Source organism: Oncorhynchus tshawytscha, linkage group LG25 (assembly GCF_018296145.1).
Source record: "Oncorhynchus tshawytscha isolate Ot180627B linkage group LG25, Otsh_v2.0, whole genome shotgun sequence".
In the NCBI taxonomy this organism is placed as follows: Eukaryota; Metazoa; Chordata; class Actinopteri; order Salmoniformes; family Salmonidae; genus Oncorhynchus; species Oncorhynchus tshawytscha.
In genome coordinates, this window is record NC_056453.1 from 22,376,334 (window position 1) to 22,397,604 (window position 21,271).

General features: G+C 42.8%; 4 protein-coding genes and 1 long non-coding RNA gene across 7 annotated transcripts in view; 3 read left to right on the forward strand and 2 right to left on the reverse strand.

The window, feature by feature from the left end:
• The window catches only part of LOC112224794 (delphilin-like), a 29,826-nt gene extending 29,188 nt beyond the window's left edge, over positions 1 to 638 (reverse strand). Inside the window, 1 exon segment of the mRNA XM_042306128.1 lies at positions 235 to 638. Within this exon segment, the coding sequence (XP_042162062.1) occupies positions 235 to 325 (91 nt within the window). The 5' untranslated portion in view covers positions 326 to 638.
• A 3,552-nt stretch (positions 639 to 4,190) lies between these two features.
• Positions 4,191 to 11,389, forward strand: zdhhc4 (zinc finger DHHC-type palmitoyltransferase 4). The gene is made up of 7 exons (XM_024387983.2): positions 4,191 to 4,489; positions 4,830 to 4,963; positions 5,093 to 5,166; positions 9,191 to 9,369; positions 9,592 to 9,717; positions 9,940 to 10,184; positions 10,942 to 11,389. Exons 2-7 carry the CDS (start codon positions 4,841 to 4,843, stop codon positions 11,236 to 11,238), a joined length of 1,044 nt encoding a protein of 347 aa, XP_024243751.1. The 5' UTR covers positions 4,191 to 4,489; positions 4,830 to 4,840; the 3' UTR covers positions 11,239 to 11,389.
• Positions 11,390 to 11,747: 358 nt separating this feature from the next.
• On the reverse strand, positions 11,748 to 13,492 carry LOC112224438. 2 transcript variants are annotated; one of them, XR_006079941.1, is made up of 5 exons: positions 12,987 to 13,492; positions 12,328 to 12,657; positions 12,191 to 12,234; positions 11,997 to 12,075; positions 11,748 to 11,891 (listed from the first exon to the last, which is right to left on the reverse strand). It is a non-coding gene; the product is annotated as an uncharacterized LOC112224438 (long non-coding RNA). The 2 variants fall into 2 exon arrangements; XR_002949462.2 differs by lacking the exon at positions 12,328 to 12,657 and having other exon boundaries at positions 12,987 to 13,427.
• Positions 13,493 to 13,532: 40 nt separating this feature from the next.
• LOC112224436 (phosphoglycolate phosphatase) lies at positions 13,533 to 16,228 on the forward strand. The gene is made up of 2 exons (XM_024387986.2): positions 13,533 to 14,437; positions 14,749 to 16,228. The coding sequence occupies exons 1-2, from the start codon at positions 13,843 to 13,845 to the stop codon at positions 15,072 to 15,074; spliced, it is 921 nt and encodes a 306-aa protein (XP_024243754.1). The 5' UTR covers positions 13,533 to 13,842; the 3' UTR covers positions 15,075 to 16,228.
• Positions 16,229 to 17,061: 833 nt separating this feature from the next.
• On the forward strand, positions 17,062 to 21,271 carry bricd5 (BRICHOS domain containing 5). Of its 2 annotated transcripts, XM_024387988.1 has the most exons (5): positions 17,062 to 17,468; positions 17,679 to 17,819; positions 17,997 to 18,104; positions 19,766 to 19,910; positions 20,642 to 21,271. In XM_024387988.1, the coding sequence occupies exons 1-5, from the start codon at positions 17,181 to 17,183 to the stop codon at positions 20,734 to 20,736; spliced, it is 777 nt and encodes a 258-aa protein (XP_024243756.1). In that variant the 5' UTR covers positions 17,062 to 17,180; the 3' UTR covers positions 20,737 to 21,271. The 2 variants fall into 2 exon arrangements, with proteins under 2 accessions (XP_024243756.1, XP_024243755.1); XM_024387987.2 differs by having other exon boundaries at positions 19,766 to 20,748.

A 21,271-nucleotide genomic window follows, 5' to 3' on the forward strand; every position in this document is an offset into this window, starting at 1 on the left:
ATACAGCATTAAAACAGGATCAGAATGAATACATGAGTTTGCTTCCAAAAATGTCCCTGGTCACACATACCAAATATAGAATTATACAAATATCTATTCTGTTTGACCATGTGCAACAGATAATCTAACATTAACCCTACAACAGAGACAGTTTCTGTTTGCAACCTCAAAAGCCTTGAAACAGTACAGTCATGTGTTTCAACAAGTCGATAAAAGTCATACAGACAGACTTACAGTCATCCTTAGATGGATAGCGAGGAACGGCAGGCTTGTTCTGGTTCCTGAAAGAGTATCTGCCTTTCTTGTTCTGCAGAAATTTCTTCATCTTGTATCAGACTTGATCAAACTGCAGGTGGCCTGCATGTGAGCTAGTATCCAACCTGGCTCCCTAACTGTGTGACAAGAGTTTAAAAAAAAACTCGGACCACAACAATAACCCCCATTTAAACAAGAGGGGTTGCCAATTAAAAACAACTTATATTCAGAGTCATCCACATTGCCACCTCAACACGAGAAAAGGGTGACAGTGCATGGAACACCAGTGGAGACTTGACACAGAGTTGCTCCAGCATCTCCTCTCAGAATGTGCCCTTGCAGTCCTCCAACCCGTTTGCACAGTGTTAACCATAAAACTGGGACACCCTCGCTCCACTCCGCTCCTTAATAAAACCTCTCTCCAAAAAGGGTATTGTGAGGCCCCATTTTCTTCTATAAATACTCCTCTGTCTCTTTTCCTGCTCTCTCTCACGGCTAGGTACCTCTCCAAGGGACAGAGACTGGCCCAGAATCACTGTGTGTGTGTCGATCGGCGAGGGGTCGATGAGCACACTAATTGGAGCGTCTGCCTGGGCGCGTTAATATGTGTGGTGTGTATTGTAGTGTATGTGTGCTGGTGTATAAGTGTGTGCCACAATGCTCAGTCCCATTGAGAAGGAGCAGGGGCAATTTAAGACTTTGCTCTGGATTAGTGGGATTACAGGCTGAATCTTAAACTCCCCCTCCACCCCCCCTCAGGACAGGGACACATGCCCCCCTTCACTAGGGTTAGGGTTGTGGAGATATCCACAAGGACTCAGTTACAGTGGTGCGTATGTATGCCTCTGATCTGGGTTACTTTAAAACATTGCTGCAGCAACCTGTCCCTGGTGTAATTTACAGTGAAATAGAGTATTGGGAAACATAGGGGCAATCAGCAGGCTAGTTAGTTAGTCACATGGCCCTCAGTCAATAGTAATTGAGCACTGCCAGTGAGTTGTGGTATATACAGTATGTCAGTGCATGTGCAGTACATGAATTCAAAACGAAAAAGGTTCATCACCCATACAATCCGGATAATTGAATTACTGATCAGAGGAGGGTGTAACAATAAACCTACACAAAATAGCAGGGGGTTAATGAGAGGGGTTCATTGTAGAGAGAGACTTTTATTGGAGATGAGGGACATTATGGAGCACGGCACAGGGCTACTGTGAGAGTAGTTTTCCGTTTTTCTTCTAAATGAAATCAGTAATAACATTGTGATAGCATAGTAATAACAAATGGATGTAGTAACAGTAATAACATTGTAATAGCATAGTAATACCAAATGGATGTAGTAACAGTCATAACATTGTAATAGCATAGTAATAACAAATGGATGTAGTAACAGTAATAACACCTGGTCTATAATTGGCCTAAATACTGTACACTAGTATGTATACTAAGACAGCTACGTAAATGACTTATTTTCCAACAGAAAACAGCAGAAGTGCAGAAGTACCCATGTCATATTTAAGTTAAAGAAACAGCACAGCCCTGGTTATACATACAGGGCCAGGTGAATTATTCTCCAGCCATGCTTGTATCTCCAAACTCTCATCTCACACCTCGCTCAAGATGGTCAATTCACATGTATAGAGGAATAAGGAAGAGCAAGTGAGAGCAAGTGACATTATACAGGTCAGTGAGCCTGAGGTAGGATGACCCACACTGGTCGGTAGTTGACTGCGGTAGACTATTTGTTCATTCAACAACATTGGCAAGACATTACGTTGTTTAAAGCAGAGACCGACGAGACCAAAACGACAGCAATATTCAATCAAGTCATTTAGATACGGAAACAAATGAATACAACTGCGAGAGTTGATAGCTGATGAAACCATCATCATGTAACAACAGCCTAAATTGAAGCAGCTGGTGACTCAGTGTGGAAGTGAAGAAAATGTGGAGATTCCCAACACAAAACAAACTGTGGAGTCTACAACCAACATTATTATTTCAGAAAGAGTAGAATAAGATGCAGTCTTACCTTTCAAGTCCCTGAGAAGATGAAGGAATACACTACAGAGCAAGTGCCTCTAAGTAACACTCCTCTCACTAACAGTAATGTGTAACATGAGAGCAGGGCCTGTTTGAAAATGCAGGCAAAGCCCAGCAACCAGATCCAACAGCTTGTGTCATCATGATGTATTTTGTTTTGTGTGCAACTGAGGAGCAGGTGCACAATATTGAAATGGGGTAAAATGGTGACCATTTCTACTTATTCATGAATTTTCAATGTGTAGTCAATTTGCAAAAAGCTTGAGTTAATGTAAAGTCAAACAAGTCTAAAGCATTTTAGTCTAACTGAATTGAATTTAGGAACTTGACTGTAAATGACTAACAACAAACCTTGCCATGCATAACATAAAATATCAATCGTGAATTACTTATAATGTATCAATTTGTTTACAATGTGTCGAGTAACAGTCCATCATAAGCCGAGAAGCAACACTAAGGTTTTTTGACGTAACACCAGCAACAGCTGTGCTAATCGTCCCGGAGGTTACAGAGCAATGGATGATGTTCTGAGAAACAAGGGACTTTTTGGTAGCTTGAGTCCTGTGGGTTGTGAATATGGAGGTTGAGAACGGGAGGTGGATAGGTGTCAAGTACAAAAATGGAAAACAGTTTTTCAGTAGCTTTGAAGAAAGCGGAAAAGTTGAAGAAACAAAAGGGGGAAAATCTGGGACAGGAGAGGATGTTGAGAGAGAAGTACAAAAATGGAAAAACATAATTTAGTAGCTCAGAACTTGAGACTGATGAGAGTAACATAGAGTTTGAAGGAGGTGCGGATTCGGAGCTGCAAGGTTTTGAGTTTGATATGCCTGTGAAGAGTGGGAAGAAAGGGTGACAGAGATTATTCTTTCACAGCGGGAGTGAGAATTTTGTAGAGAATGGATCCTTGCCTTCTGACTGATCCATATCTGGTGTCAGGTTGGGTGAAGAAGAGTTTGGGGACTGTTAAGTCAGTGAAAGTAAATTGAAGTGGACTCGTGATGATTTATTTCAGTTTCTTCCATACAGAGGGAGCAGGCGCTCTGCACCACATGCCTAGGGACAAGAACTGTGACTTGCTTTGATCTCTCGAGCAGGGCACTGTTGAAAGGAGTGATAACTGGGGTGGTGTTAAGGATTGAGGAGGATCAACTAAAATGGAAGATTCCCGGTGTCTGTGACTGCCCGCCGTTTGGTGTGACGCAGACCCGGTGGAGAGCGTGGTGAAACAGAGAAGACACTGTCTGTCCTGTTAAGTTTTGATGCTGAGTCTTTACCCGAAAAAGTCCAGTTAGGACGTGTCAGTTAGAGCTTTTGTCCTGAACCCATTATGGTGTTTTAGGTGCCAAGCTTATGGTCATGTTGCAGCAGTGTGTAGGAGGGAGATTCCTAGATGTGAGAAGTGTGCAGGAGGGCCTGAGACAAAAGAATGTGTAGTATCGGTGGAAAAATGTATGTGTGTTAACTGTAGGGGACCCATAGTGTTGGAGATTAGAAGTGTCTGGTGAGAGAAAGACAGGTTGAGGTTGCCAGGATCAGCTCAGTGTCATATGCTGAGGCAGTAAAGAGAGTACTAGAGGAAGATGGGTCCAGGGCGAGGGATCCTAAGAGGCTCCCTTGTGAGTAGGCAGAGGCTAATAGAGAGTGAGAGGAATAACATGTGCTTCAGAAAGGTTGGTTTATTAAGGTTGGTGTCCTCCCAGGCAGCCGGGCTGGTGTAGGATCAGATAGGGCCAAGTAGTGGAATAGTGGTGAGGTTTTAATAGGTGTAGGGTTAGTTGACAAGGCAATTATTCTTCCCTTTTCACCGGCCTAACACTACAGTACAATAGGTGGCGGTATATGTACCTCTCGGTTGCGATCTGCCAATTCAAATTTAAAGTAGTAGAAGAACAGCTGCGCTATAAAAAAAAATGTTAGAAACGTTAGCCACATGCTACGGAAGTTTTCCATTTTGTATCGCAAAGTATAATGGATTTATAGTCCAGTTGGGAGCGGTAATGCGACATATTGGATGCCAACCGCTGTTAAACTCCACTGATCTGACCGATGAAGAAGAAGAATGCTACGGAAGTGAAGACACCCACACCGTGCAAGAGAATGGTCCAAGGTGGTCCAAGGAAGTTAATGAAGTTGACTGCAACGCTAGTTAAGGCACACATTTAAATGAGGAATTGTACATCCCACAAAGAGGGTAAGTAACAAGGTGACTCGATTAAGTCATGATTAGATAAGTAGCTAACTCTCAGCTACTGTTCAACTAGGCTAGCTATGGCAGTGAAATGTGGAAGGAATGAAGCAAGCTAGCTAGCTAGTTAACCTGTCTTTGCTAACCAACCTGAGCACCTGCGTCTTTTAACATTAGCAAAGGTTTAGTGTTATTCGTTATCATCGAATAACACTAATAATTACATCTACGATGATAAGTTAGCTAGCTAACGTTATTTATTTCTAGTCAGTCAGTGCTTGACAGCCAGTTATCTAACAGTAGGCAGTTTCCTACAATGTTCCTGACGTGTTTCCTACTCTGACAGGTTAATAACAAATGGATTTCCTCACACTATTTGCTATCTATGTGGGGGTTGTGCTGACCTGCATTGCCTTGGTTTGTAAATATTCTGGTCAGCAACAAACTCCTTTTGGTTTACTTTTCGACTCGGTGACAAAGGTAAGAGACTGTATCAGAGTACGGCACTTCTCGAAACGTACACAAAGTGGTGCTATAGCGCCATTGTAATTATAGCCATAACCATAGAGATGTTCATTTATGAAAGTATGCTCTTATTTTGTTTGACAGGTAATAGCACCTTGGACACCACTATGGCTTCAAAGCTTTACACAGAGGACGTTGCACATGCTATTTCATCAACGGTAAGTGAACAACCTGGAAATCACAACTTTAATTAAAAACATTTTTTTTTAGGGCTGTCCCGAATAAAAACAGTTATGTTCTTTCAACCAATCGACTGGTTTAAAACGTGTAGTTTCCCATATATAGACACACCCTATGTGTTTTAATAAAATCAACAAGGCTATATGAAGTCTACTGAGCTTGTCTGACGCTTTAAGCACACTGTGATTAAATAATTAAGACACACAAATGACTCAAGGGAGCCAGAGAGAGCCTAACCAGAAGAAAAAAACATGTTCCCGAACTACCACCTCCCACTACTGCTGGACTTGGCAGATTCTGCCATTACCCTCCCAAAATCATCGGAAATGGGCTACACCAGGGGTCAGCAACCTTCTACATTTGGAGTGCCAATTTATTTGACCATTTCTACTGATCTGCGTGCCAGTTATGATTTTCACATTTTCGTGGAACTGTTTCATTTGTTTTATAATAAAGTATTCGTATCGCAAAATCATTGTCATGTGTGATTAATAAAAATGCTATCTAATTGAAAATGAGGCTATACAAATCTAGAAGTAACTTATTTTGACATTGCCAACTATGTAAAAAATAGCCTACATAAAAAAAGCCAACAAATCAAACATTGCAGCTTGCAGGTAGAACTTATCCCGATTGATCTTTTTTATAAATCACAGACCTGGCCGGGGTATCCTGGAAGGATATTGATATCATCCCGTCAGTAGAGGATGCCTGGTTATTTTTTTTAAATACCTTCCTCACCATCTTAAATAAGCATGCCCCATTCAAGAAATGTAGAACCAGGAACAGATATAGCCCTTGGTTCTCTCCAGACCTGACTGCCCTTAACCAACACAAAAACATCCTATGGCGTTCTGCATTAGCATCGAACAGCCCCCGTGATATGCAACTTTTCAGGGAAGCTAGAAACCAATATATACAGGCAGTTAGAAAAGCCAAGGCTAGCTTTTTCAAGCAGAAATTTGCTTCTTGCAACACAAACTCCAAAAATTTCTGGGACACTGTAAAGTCCATGGAGAATAAGAGCACCTCCCAGCGGCCCACTGCACTGAAGTTAGGAAACACTCACCACCAATAAATCCACTATAATTGAGAATTTCAAAAAGCATTTTTCTACGGCTGGCCATGCTTTCCACCTGGCTACCCCTACCCCGGTCAACAGCACTGCACCCCCCCACAGCAACTCGCCCAAGCTTTCCCCATTTCTCCTTCTCCCAAATCCAGTCAGCTGATGTTCTGAAAGAACTTCAAGATCTGGACCCCTACAAATCAGCCGGGCTAGACAATCTGGACCCTTTCTAAAATGATCTGCCGAAATTGTTGCCACCACTATTACTAGCCTGTTCAACCTCTCATTCGTGTCATCTGAGATTCCCAAAGATTGGAAAGCAGCTGCGGTCATCCCCCTCTTCAAAGGGGGGGACACTCTGGACCCAAACTGCTACAGACTTATCTCTATCCTACCCTGCCTTTTCTAAGGTCTTCGTAAGCCAAGTCAACAAACAGATTACCGACCATTTCAAATCCCACCATACCTTCTCCGCTATGCAATCTGGTTTCAGTGCTGGTCATGGGTGCATCTCAGCCACGCTCAAGGTCCTAAACGATATCTTAACCGCCATCGATGATAAACAATACTGTGCAGCCATATTCATTGACCTGGCCAAGGCTTTCGACTCTGTCAATCACCACATCCTCATCTGCAGACTCGACAGCCTTGGTTTCTCAAATGATTGCCTCGCCTGGTTGACCAACTACTTCTCTGACAGAGTTCAGTGTGTCAAATCGGAGGGTCTGTTGTCCGGGCCTCTGGCAGTCTCTATGGGGGTGCCACAGGGTTCAATTCTTGGACCGACTCTCTTCTCTGTATACATCAATGATGTCGCTCTTGCTGCTGGTGAGTCTCTGATCCACCTCTATGCAGACGACACCATTCTGTATACTTCTGGCCCTTCTTTGGACACTGTGTTAACAACCCTCCAGGCAAGCTTCAATGCCATACAACTGTCCTTCCGTGGCCTCCAATTGCTCTTAAATACAAGTAAAACTAAATGCATGCTCTTCAACCAATCGCCAGCATCACTACTCTGGACGCCTCGGACTTAGAATATGTGGACAACTACAAATACCTAGGTGTCTGGTTAGACTGTAAACTCTCCTTCCAGACTCGCATCAAACATCTCCAATCCAAAGTTAAATCAAGAATTGGCTTCCTATTTCGCAACAAAGCATCCTTCACTCATGCTGCCAAACATACCCTTATAAAACTGACCATCCTACCAATCCTCGACTTCGGCGATGTCATTTACAAAATAGCCTCCCAATACCCTACTCAACAAATTGGATGCAGAATTGGAGGCAGTCTATCACAGTGCCATCCGTTTTGTCACCAAAGCCCCATATACTACCCACCACTGCAACCTGTATGCTCTCGTTGGCTGGCCCTCGCTTCATACTCGTCGCCAAACCCACTGGCTCCAGGTCATCTACAAGACCCTGCTAGGTAAAGTCCCCCCTTATCTCAGCTCACTGGTCACCATAGCAGCACCCACCTGTAGCATGCGCTCCAGCAGGTATCTCTCTGGTCACCCCCAAAACCAATTCTTCCTTTGGCCGCCTCTCCTTCCAGTTCTCTGCTGCCAATGACTGGAACGAACTACAAAAATCTCTGCAACTGGAAACACTTATCTCCCTTACTAGCTTTAAGCACCAGCTGTCAGAGCAGCTCACAGATTACTGCACCTGTACATAGCCCATCTATAATTTAGCCCAAACAACTACCTCTTTCACCTACTGTATTCATTTATTTAGCTCTTTTGCAACCCATTATTTATATCTCTACTTTGCACATTCTTCCACTGCAAATCTACCATTAGTGTTTTACTTGCTATATTGTATTTACTTCGCCACCATGGCCTTTACCTCCCTTATCTCACCTCACTTGCTCACATTGTAGATTAGACTTATTTTTCTACTGTATTATTGACTGTATGTTTGTTTTACTCCATGTGTAACTCTGTGTCGTTGTATGTGTCGAACTGCTTTGCTTTATCTTGGCCAGGTCGCAATTGTAAATGAGAACTTGTTCTCAACTTGCCTACCTGGTTAAATAAAGGTGAAAAAAAATAAACATTGGTTATGCATGGCCTTTCTGCAAGGAACTTAAAACATTGTATCAACTTGGTCCATTAAGCCCTGCTAACAAACTTGCAACATTGTATAAAATATGTTGGACCCTCAGTTTCCCACACCAGTGAGCTCTGGACAGACACAGCTGTAGGCTATTTGTACAAGGGATAATCATTTCAGGTAGGTCTATTATGACTTTTCCACCTGATAAGAGAATTACATTTTCTTTCTCTTTTACACCAAGTGGTTATCGCAAGGGAGAGAGCTGGAAAGTTTGAGGAACTATTGTCATCTTCAATGGATGTAAAAAAAAAATAATAATAAAAAAAACTTGCTGTTTTGAGTTGAAAATATATATTTTTAGAAGCTCTACAGCTCATTAGTGGTGGTGAGTTAAGACAATCAGAAATACTATCAGATCCCCAATGGGCACATTTATAAGCCTACATTTGATAACTCGTGAATGGAATGAAACAAACCTAAACTGGTTTCTCACAAGTGTGGCCTAGGTTGTGTGCTCTGCAAACAAAGTTGTAATTTGACAATAAGAATTGTAAAATAATAATATATTGACATTAACAGAAAATTACAGTAACTGAACAAACATTTGTAGATTAGAAATTATGGGAATTAAAGGGAAATGTACTACTGGTGTGCCATCCCTGCAATCTCTGCAATGGTTTAGTCCACAGGTGTCAATTGAGACATGGCAGAATTTAGTTGTTTTCTTTGCAACTTCCCGACTAAAAAAATTATCGGTTGAACAACAGCCTGTCGACTAAATGGGGTCAACCCTAGTTTTGAAAATTGTTATATTGAATAGATTTAAAAAACAGTCCCTCTGATGAACTGTTTGCCATTGTTTCCTCATAGGAACAGAATGTTTATCTATCTCCATATCTTACTGGAGGGGGCCGTGTACACAGAGTTCACCTATGAGGTGTTTGGATACTGCAGGGACATGGACACCACTCTCTCCAGCCTATCAGTCCCTTATGTTCTACTGGTGGTCAAATCCTGCTTCTTCTACCTCTGCATTAGAAGGGAACCTGGTAAGTCAACTATAACACAGAGTAGGGCCTATTTGGTAGACAGAAAATCACAACATAATACATTATCTGAAGTGAACGTTCTGTAAAGTTTCCTCCTGAGGAATATCATGACACCTACTGAACAGGCTCCTGCTAGTACTTTTATAAACTCTTATGGATGCACATTGTATTGTGCAATTCAATCCCACCATGAATATAATTAAGTACGCTCTTTCTCTGTAGGTACAGTTACAAAGAAGCGACATGCTGGTCAGCTCCAGGTATACCCATATGACAAGAGGATGTTCCACCCAGGAGTCTGCTGTCCAACCTGTCAGCTGGTCAAACCTGCTCGCTCAAAACACTGTAGTAAGTAGTACAGATTGGCCTTTGGCTTTTAGTCGCAGGCATTAGCTCTAATACTGTACATCTGAATGTCTACTATATAGGCATAGCACAGTCTATAAACTATACTTCTCAGAACAGCGTATAACATCCTAATATGCATTGTTACATAATAGTGTATAACTGCTACTATTATTGTCTCTAAACTGTATTTAATAGCCAATGTGTTGCCCTTGTTTTGTCCAGGAGTCTGCAATAGGTGTGTGCAGCGCTTCGACCACCACTGTGTCTGGGTCAACAACTGCATCGGCGCTCAGAACACCCGATACTTCCTTCTCTACCTGCTGAGTGTGTGTGCCATGGCAGCAGACATGGCACTACTGACGGTGGACATGTTACTGCACGCTGTGGTGCGGTCAGGCATCCTACAAGCCCGTTACATAGATGATGATGGGCAGCAACAGCAGGCAGGGATGCTCTTTGTCATACAGGTGAAAGACTGGACATACAGACACGCACACAATGATATCGGTGCCTGATGTTTACATGGAGTTAGTATTTCCTTCTGCCTGTTTAAACCCAGCAAGTCTGATTTAATTAATTAAAATATGAATGTCATGAATTAAATCTTATCTAGTTCCATTAATGTGCCACAGAAATCACCACACACTTTGTCTCAGTTTACATATGTACTATTTATTTTTGTATTATATTTTAATGTAAATTCACTTCCCACATATAGACTGAGTGTACAAAACATTAAGAACTCTTCCCTCAAGCCCATTTTCCCCTCAGAATAACCTCAATTCGGCAGGGCTTGGACTCTTCAACACCTTGTAGGAAGCGTTCCACAGGGATGCTGGCCCATGTTGACTCCAATGCTTCCCACAGTTGGCTGGATGTCCTTTGGGTGGTGGACCATTCTTGATACACATGGGAAACTGTTGAGTGTGGAAAAACACAGCAGCATTGCTGTTCTTGACACAAATCGGTGTGCCTAGCACCTACTTACATATCCCATTCAAAGGCACTTAAATATTTTGTTTAGCTGATTCACCCTCTGAATTGCACACATACACAATCCATGTCTCAAGGCTTAAATCCTTCTTTAAGCTGTCTCCTCCCCTTCATCTATACTGATTTGAAGTGGATCATAGCTTTTACCTGGATTCACCTGGTCAGTCTCATGGAAAGAGCAGGTGTTAATGTTTTGTACACTCAATGTATATTTCCTCTGCCTCTCCCCAGCACCTGTTCCTGACCTTCCCCAGGATCGTGTTTATGCTGGGCTTCCTGGTCTTCGTCTTCCTACTCCTGGCAGGCTACACCATGTTCCACTCCTACCTAGCTCTGGTCAACCAGACCTCCAACGAGTGGTACAAGGGACGAGGGAATGTCTGCCAGCACTGCCACCCCTCACCTGACCACTTCTGTGGTCTGCCAGCCTCTGACCAGTCCAAAAGGTGGTTCTATAGTAGAGGGGTGCTTAGAAACCTGGGGGAGATATTTTTCCCCCTCCGCCCCGTGCAGAAAAAAGATAATTGAGTTCAACAGAGGCAGTTTATAGGCCCACTAGCTACAGTAATGAATGTTTGTCATTTGTATTTATTTTTTAAAGATATTGTTGTTGGTATGTGGATTTTGGGGGATCTTAAATATTTTTCTAACTGGCAATAAAGCTTCTGTATACACCTTTTCCCTGTTGTCTGTTCCTTGAGATGAATTTGCAGATGGTCTATGCCTATCAAGTTTAATTGTGTATTAGAGGAAGCAAGGATGCATATCATGCCTACAGGTAATTATTTTCATTCAATGCTTGCTGTGTATACACACATGCATTTGGAGCTTTGCTCGCTGCTTGCACAACATAACCAGCCATCACCAACCATGTCTTGTGACATCTTGAGATGTTTTAAGACTAAAATGAAGACATCTAAGACTGTCTTTAGACACTTCTTGGAAATATGTCTTGAGACGTTTTATTAGTTCTAAATACTAATCACTCACTCCAGAACTCGTGCACATCCATGGCACAAATTGACCTGCACACCAAATCAAAGTCATCTAGATTTATTGACAAATAACAGAGGCAGAAGCAACAATAACTTGGTAAATGTGTTATAGGGCTCCAAATGATCTTCAAGTCTTTACAGCCAGATTGTCATCTCTTGTTTGTGGATCTCAGAGCTTTGCTTAATCTGCTGGAAAGTATGTAGTTATGTATCATTATAAATACAGCAACATCAATAACAATACTACCTCTACCCTGCTATTTTCTTGTAACTTAATTCTGAATAGCTCACCTGAAGCAGAAAGCCCTACCATCCATGAGGGCTTAATGTTTGACACCAGATAGGACCCTAGTTGTATTCTATGTCCAGTCTGAAAATAGAATGAGTCAGTTCAGCACTGTTCTCATGGGAAGAAGTTAACATGACATGTCTTGTTCATTTTTGGATGCACTGCTCTCACTTGTATTTGCTGGGTGACTGCTTACCTTGATTGAGTCGGAGTTGTTGACATGTATTCCATCCTTATATTCTGACAAAAGAGAAATAGGCCATGTTCATTACACAACTATTAAAGCACATGTAAAAAACAAAAAGCAGATACAAGCATCCATTCATAATTTACCTCATCAGCATACCCATGAATAGAGGTTAGCACTCAGATAAATCCAGTCTACTCTGCAGCATGTGAGGTTGATCAACAAAACAAAAAAAATCTAATCCACCAGCTATTTGGGCATTTTTTCATGTAACATTTAGATGTATTCTCTATGAAATAAAACTGCACAGAAAAGACAATAACTGCAGTCAGCTGTTAGAGTAGATCAGCTTTGACTCAACATGTCTTGAAACATCTGTATATAATCAGATGGTGATGGCTGAGCTATCACCGAGGTTGAGACATTTGACATGATCCCTTCTCCTTTTTCTGATCCCGCATGGACTTAATGGGCAACTGAAAAAAAAGTAACATGCCTTTCAGAGATATAACTAGCTAGCTACGTCATTTTTTTACTATAATTGTATGCTAGCTAATGACAGTTGTTAGCTACTAGATAGCTAACCAGAGTCTGCATAATATAAAACAAGATGTCATTAACATATTTCTTCATATGGACTAAATATTGTTTGGGCTAAGCATACATTACATATTAAAATACTTTTGTAACAGTTTGTAAATCCTCCAGGTCGTTTGTGAGTCTCGCATCATCTGTCAGTTGACTGAAGAATGATCCGCGAATTTGAAATGTTCAACATTCCAAAATAAAATGTCTCAAGACATACCACTATTGTGCGTCCCAGAGCTGATGGGGGAGTATGAAGTTGATCCGCAAGGAACCTAGGTGGTGTGTTCGTAAATTCAGAGCGTTTCGCTCTCGGAGCGTTCAGAGCCACATTGAACGCTCTGACGGAGGAGTAGGGTTGATCCGAGCGTCCTGACCTCACAACGGCAGTCAAGCACCCAGCTAACTGGCTGATGGTGGCTAGTTGGCTAGCTGCTTCCAGACACAAATGAGAGAACACCTCATTCTGACCATTTTACTCGCCCTAGCAGAGCTGGTTAGGCTGTTTTCATGTTATCCATATCGTTTGGTGACTGTAAGTGTGCTGCTGGTAACAATTTAATTACGTTTTTTGCCGACGTTTACTGACAATGGTCATATTCAACGTGTTGCACGTTTGTAAATGCATCCGTTATTCAGCGTTCTTGCACACAGACGAGAGTGCTCTGAAATCGTACATAGCCAAAGTTAATTTACGAACGCACCCTTAACCTGTATATATTGAACCTAGCAAGGAACCCGGAAGAGGGCACATGGATGCTCCTGTCACTTTAAACCGGTGCGGAAGTGTGTTACAGTATGGATTTGATGCAATGATATAAGGTCAGGAAACTTCGCAATACATCGTTATTGAAGACACCAAATGATTCAACTGCAAGATCAAAACGAAATAGTACTCGTGCTTAAATTGAATGTCATATTTCTTCGGGGAGATTGTTCTCGTACATTTTTCGCTAAACGTCGTGGCTAGTCTGCAAGAAAGTGGTAGCATACAGTAGCTAGCCAGTTATTTTTGGACACTGACTGATCGAGGAACAAGAGATACCGGTAGCTGACAGTACGCACACGTTTTCCCAATGGCTGTGTCAAAATGCACCCGGCTGAACGGTCCCTTAATAAAGCAAATGTTAGATTCTGTGGACAGTGTCCTCTTCGACTGTGATGGTGTCATCTGGCGAGGGGATCAGGCAATCCCTGGCGCCCCTGACGTTATCAACCTGCTCAAGAAGAATGGAAAGAAAGTTTTTTTCGTCACCAACAACAGCACTAAAACTAGAAAGATGTATGCAGACAAAATGGCATTGATGGGATTCAACGCAACTGAAGATGAAGTGTTTGGAACGGCGTACTGCTCTGCAATGTACCTAAAACATGTCTCCAGACTACAGGGCAAAGTGTATCTCATAGGAAGCAATGCAATGAGGCAGGAACTAGAAAAGGTTGGGATCCAGCAGACAGGTGTGGGGCCTGATCCGATATCAGGTGTCCAGATCGATTGGGCAAACGTGCCCCTGGACCCTGAGGTGAAGGCTGTGGTTGTTGGGTTTGATGAGCACTTCAGTTACATGAAACTGAACAGAGCCCTGCAGTACCTCAACAACCCTGACTGTCTACTGGTGGGAACCAACACTGACACCAGACTGCCCCTGGAAGGAGGCAAAGCTGTCCCAGGTAAGTAGGATGTTGGCTGTGCAGAGACAACAGCTGGAGTATTAACCAACAAGACTGTGGTTACCGTACACATGGAGGGCACACCATCTGTGCCACAACGGGCCAGACCTCTGTGGCATAGTCCGTAGTGCTCACATACAGGGAGGCTACATGAGTGCTGTGTTAATGATCTTTAGTAGCTTACAGCGAGCCAGTGTGATGCGATAACATGAGGGGTTTTATACTGCCCCAAGTCAGATCTTTCATATCTTACTGTATGTTTAAGCATGTGTCAACAACACTGAATGTCTTCCCCTCTCTGTCTCCACCAGGGACGGGCTGCATCCTGAAGGCTGTGGAGACCGCAGCCCAGCGCCAGGCCCAGACGGTGGGAAAGCCCAACCACTTCATGTACGACTGTGTGGCCAGCCAGTTCGGCCTGGACCGCACCCGCTGCCTCATGGTGGGGGACCGGTTGGACACGGACATCCTGCTGGGGTCCAACTGTGGCCTGAAGACCCTGCTGACCCTGACCGGGGTGTCCACTGTGGCCGACGCTGAGGCCCATCAGGAGAGTGGCTGTCCAAAACGCCTTGGAATGGTGCCTGACTACTACGTAGAGAGTATTGCAGAACTCCTGCCTGCTCTACAAGGATAACCAGTCAGGGTGTGGAAAAGAAAAATAGGTTTTTATCTCAATGAGACTTTAGCCTTGATAGATGATAATTAGATTAATATTGACTAATTATAAAGGACCGTTAAGGACTGTGTGTGTCTGAAAACCCAGGCTTGTTTCCGGATTAAGGATGTGAAAATTCAGGAAGGTACAGAGAGTTAATCAACTGCTTCGATTATACTAAGACTGCAACAAAACAAACCTATATTAAAGTTATTTTAACTACAGTATGCTATGGCTGAATATGTATATTCAAGATATACAGCCGGTGTAGCCGACTCCTCATGGAGAGCTACTGGGTGTACAAGCCTTTGTTCCAGCCCTACTGTAATGCACCACATAGATTCAGCAGCAAAAAAGGAAAGGAATAGTAGGGCTGGAACAAAAGCCTGCCCAGCACACCCAGTAGCTCTCCAGGATGAGGGTTAGCCACTCCTGATTTCCAGTGTTGATAAATGGATTTTACATTTTTTTTTCAAAAGAGTTGTTCAGGAAATGGTAGTGAAGTATGTACTGTGTGTTTGGGTGAAAAGGAAGAAGGGCTATGCAAGGGCCTGTGTTCTTTGCTCAATATCCCTCTGTAGCAATGATCTCAAACACAGTCGGAGGAAATGTGTACACACTCCTTTTGGGTATTTCCCTCATCTGTGTGCATACATTTAAAATCACGTCTCACTCAATATTTATCTAAAGCAGAAAGCTATGCAGAAATACAGTAAACTGGAGTGCACTGACAATTCATCAGGAATTATATATCTTATGTTGTCCACTCTCATTCACTGTACCAATGCTGTGTTTATTGCCATTTACATTACCCATTCACGTGAGGAAGTATACATAAACTGAGTTATACTCTTATTGTATCCTGATGTATTGTAAATGTAAAAATATAACTACCTTTTGTTCCCATTCAATTAGAAGGTTAGGGGTTTGCGCAATAATCAATGATCTTGTTAAGTGTGTTTTAATGTAACATAATGTCAGTCTTCTTAGTAACTAAGTGTCTATAATACGTTAGATTGTCTGTACTGCCAATACAATAATCAAACTACTGTATCATCCTCTGTCCAGTATTCACCTTGACTCAAGTCAATCAAACACTGATAAAAAATAAACATACCTTTTCCAAAACTAAAGGCTTCCCTGTGGATTGTGTCAACTTCAACACAGTGGGCTGTGCTGGACCCGGGTGTTATTAACACAGAAGCTCTTAAAGTCACCTTGGCCTTTCATCGACTGGACGGTCCTTCAGTCCATTCCTCATATCACCCTGCCATGGCCGATGACCGAGCCTGTCCACAGAGGTGAGTTTGTCTCACCCCTTTGTCCATTGTCTAAGGTGAGGGTAGCCGGCCAAAGGTTTGGACTGTCACGTGTGTGTCTGTGTGAGGGGGAGGTAGGCGAGGAGAGGGGGAGACAGGTCTACAGAGAGCGAGAGAGAGAGAAGTTGGCCAGGTGTATCGCAGAGCGTCTCACTCGGTGCTGGTAATGACCGCAGCTCGATGCAGATAGGTGAGAGAAGAAGGGTGAAGTCGGAGTGAGAGAAGAGAAGTCACCGGACACAGGATGGTGAGGTGTTGGAAACGTTCAGAAACCACCGGGTTGGAGGATTCACAACGCATGGTAGGAGTGGGACTCATCTGTACCTTGCTCAGTGGTGGCTTAAATGATCTGTGGCAAAAGTCAGATTTTTTTTTCATTAGCCTCAATGATTTTGTTGCTCTTGGAAAAGTTATTTTTATACAGATAGAAAGACTAAGTTGTGGTAATGTTATTTGTGCAACACTCACAGAGCAGGGTCCCCAACTGGCGGCTTTATTTGGCACCCCAAGTTTTCTGAGCAAAAAATACCAGGAAATCAGCTCCAAGTGATTGAAATTTTGGAAATCTTTTCCCAAGTATTCCCAAGCATTATATAGAGACATGATTGTATACAAATGTAAGCAAGGTTTGAAATGATTATGTTTTAGTTAAATATATCTGTTTGGGCTTGCGGCCAATTTGAAGTCTACAAATTATTTGTCATTATGTTCCGCCCCCCTGACTATTTGCTCAAGAAAAAAATCCTCCCCCGGCTGAATCCAGTTGATGATCACTGTCATAGGGTATAGTGTTCCATTCTATTTCAGTTTTAACAAACTTGTTGAAGTCAACAATGTTGTTGAATCCAGAAACAGTCAGACACTCACCCAGACAAGTGGCTATGTAGATTGTGATAAGCTGTTGTTGTGTATGTCTCCTCAGGACGAGGGTCCAACAGTGTCCTGCCAGTTCCCACACAAGGCATTCTGGGTGACCCTCAGTGCCACTCTCCTCCTGGTCATCATCGCCCTCAGCGTCAGGGGGCATCTATGGGTCAGACAGCCCGACGCACAGGTGGGAGACACAACACTCACCTGATTCACCTGTCGGGAACACGTTGCTTTGTATTTGGCATTAAAACTGTGAGGTGTTGTAGCCCAATCTAACGTAGATGCACACATGACTGTGGTTGATGTACAAAATATTCACTCACACTTGTACAATCACAATGTTGATGATGAGTTTACATTGAATAAACCTATCCCTCTACTGTGGTCCTTACAGGTTGTCAGAATCACAGTTCCGGATCTGACTGGAACCCTGATCAAACAATCAGCATTGGTGGACAAGCACAACGACCTGGTGACCTATACTGTGACCTCACTGGCCAACCACACATCCACCGTGCTCTTTGACGTCAAACATGTAAGAAGCAGACCTGTTCAAAGTGTATTGAACTGAGGCAAGCAGCAGTGCACCTTTCTGTTTCCTTGTTCCACATTGTTGCATTGTAAAAGGCTGGTTGTCTAGGAACAGATTCCCATGCTAGAACTGAGCTTCAATGGATGCTGAACTGACATTGTGTTATGTTTGTTTGTGCAGGGTATGATATGTTACAAACCTATGAACCAGGAGAATTGCTACCTGAGTAAGATGGAGAAATCTGACTATGAAAACATGCAGTCCCTTCTCCAGCAGTCAATGCAAACGGTAAAGATGTTTCACCTTTCCAACATATAACAGTGTATGAAATATACTATTTTGGATTTCACTTTATATGAGCCTGTTACCATGCGAAGGAAATATGTCACATAGGGACTTATTGGCAAGGCAACAACTAAAGAGTACGCAGAAACACCCTACTGTGTCAGCCGGCTCTCAGTTGAGGGTGCCCTGTTACCTTACACTGTTGCTAATGTGTGAGTTGGCAGTGGGGGTGGATAATTGTAAGTGACTCATAGCTTAGTGCCATCTCTGTCTCACTCCATGGCCAGCCAGACCCTATTGGAGTTAGAAGTGTTGATTTTAGCATCCCTCTCCTCTCCCTGTCCAGAGAACGAGTGGGAGGTAATAGGCCGAACAAGGCCTTAAATGTTTATAGTGTAGTGTCTCTCCAGGACTGAATTCCTCAGGGCATCTGATCCTCCTAGACCTCTCTCTTCCCTGGATCCCCTTACAGGTTGGGACAGCAGTGAGGCTCAGATCTGCACAATGGCCACTCTGTCTGGGGACTACTGGGTTTGTTAAGGCTTCACTGGGCTGGAGAAAGTGGCGAGACTATGGTTGGTTAGCGAGGGAAGGGCCAGTCCTACAGTGGACATCTTTAATGAGGTGTGATTTTTTTGCTATGTTTGGTCAATGTCAATGGTCATTGCAGAACGGATGGGTTGCTTTTCTGCTGTGGTACTGTGTATCTACAGGGCCATGTCGATATCTACCAGTGTCCTTGCTGGGTATTTGTTATTTTATTTTGAGGCCCATTAGCGTTTTACTTTATGAGTCGATTACTTGCTCATATCAGATTGAATCATGGTTATCAGGGCCTAGGATAATTCATTTATTCACACGAGCTGGTGTATGATTACTCATGTCATTAGTTAATTACCGGTTCATTACCCCACAGTTATGGGCCATTGTGCAGCTGGACTCATTCAATCATTAAGTGGTTATACAGACTTAAGTTGCATATAAACTCAAAAGAGAAATATGCCACGTATGCTAAAATCCCAAGTGTTTTATCCTTTTCTCATGCTATCTGATAGAAACATAGTCGTTTGTGTTTGTATTTGAGTTCTGACTCTCACGGTATTAAGTATCTCGTAGAACTATACTTCAGCACGAGAACCACTCACTGATTGTGGTCATTAAGTGTCTGATTTAATGGATAGACTTCATCCACATAGAAAAGGCTGGGCCTTTCTGAGAGCAAAATATCTGTTCTGCAGCATAATGCTCTATAGAGTGGAGGGAATCGGACTGTTAGAAGGCTCGCTCAGGCATAACGGCACTTTAAGTGGTCCCTATCGGACTCATCACCAGTGTAAATGGTGCAATTACTAAATGGCCATTGTGCCAAATGAGAGACCAGAGTTCAGCTGAGAATGATGCAGGGTTGAGTGTATAACCTGGCATAGGCCACTGAAGTGATCTAATAGAGACACTGCTCTATAATGGCAGCTTGAGTTTCAGGTCTGCCAAAGCACACTGTTCTATCCTTATATATAATCTTAATTGACACAACTTATATTTGTTGTTAGAAAAACCACTGAGGTGACCTCACAAGCAGTGCAATCATAATTCCTCTTTTGCTGTCCCTTTAGCTTGCTCTCATCATTCATAATCCCGAGACAAATGTGTTCCTCTTCTGCCAGGAGGTGTTGTTGGGGAATGAGACCCAGAGACAGACAGAGTTCCTGGGGGTGATGGGGGGCAGTCAGGTTGATGTGTCCACCCTGGAGGAGCCTCTACAGGCCCTGTGTCGACACAGCTCCATCCACTGGACCAGGAGGCAAGAGGGTGAGAGTACCCTTCTTCACATTTATAGCCACATACTAAATACACATTCACACAATGATGTACATTTATGTAACTGTGGACTGTTTTATTTTAAAGTGGGTCCAATTTTATATTCAATTCTGGGATAAATCAACAGTCATATTTCATACAAAGGAAAGACCAGGGGCTCTTTTGTAAAACAAGTTCCTCAGACTGAGGGAGAGCTTGCTCCCTGTGTCTTTGTGTGTTGGCAGCTCTTTCCAGAATAGGGCAGAGTGAGAAACATAATCCTATACTACTGTGCTGTGTGACCTTTGCAGTTTCGCAGCAGTAAACTTAGACTGTTACTCTAGTATTTTACTGGGTGACTTTTACTTGACATTTTCTAGTAAGTAATCTTTACTTTTACTCAAGTATGACAATTGAGTACTTTTTTTAATCACTGCAAAACCCCAAAGTATGCAAGCCAACTACCATCTGTTAATGGAACCGTATTTCCAGTTTTACTCACTTGGGGATTCAGAGTAGCCATCAGTGCTCTCTGCTATAGTAAGGGTTAGATCTTCCTGCTACAGTTAGTTAGCATAATGCTAAACTGAAGTGCTGTGTGACCTTTGCAGTATGCCAGAAGTAAATAAGAAGCACAACCTTTAGGCTGAACTCACTGCTATTTTTACTTTACGCCACTTGGGTTTTGTTGGTCTTCGCTACCAAACTGCCTGTTTAGTAACAAACCCTCTCTCTCTCTGAAGGTCCAGGTAAACAGCGTCTGGTCTACTTCTGTATTGACATCTGCTTCCCTAGTAACATCTGTGTGTCTGTCTGCTTCTACTACCTGCCGGAGTGACCTGCCATCATCCACTCTCAGGCAGCACATACCAACCGCTGATCAGGGAAACAAAGTGATCCTTCTCATCCCTGCTAAGTCGCCGGCTGCAAAAAAAAACCTATTTGAATACAACCGGGGAACAGCAGCCAGCTTTGACTCAATACTGCAGCTACCTTAGTCCCTTCTAAGCTTTCGCCCCAGTCCTTTCCATTCCGAGGGACGGAAACAAGCTGTCAAGTTTATCTGCAGACTCCCCTCGTCACCCTCCCTTCATGTTTAATACCTTCCCTTGTGGCAGTTGTGGAGAGTATAAGAGTCTGTTTTTTTGTGCTTGTTATTTCCTGCACTGCAACCCACAGCAGATGAGTCATTGTGTGTGTAACCATTCCTGTTTATTGGATTGTGTTAAAATGACTTGATCCCTCCAATAAAGAACAGTTGTGTAAAATACGGATTGTCTCTTTTACTATAGAGAAGGGAAATAGAATCTTTCCAACACTTCAGACTAAAAAACAGAGCCTTTGTGGTAGTTCCTGTTATGATGTATTAAACA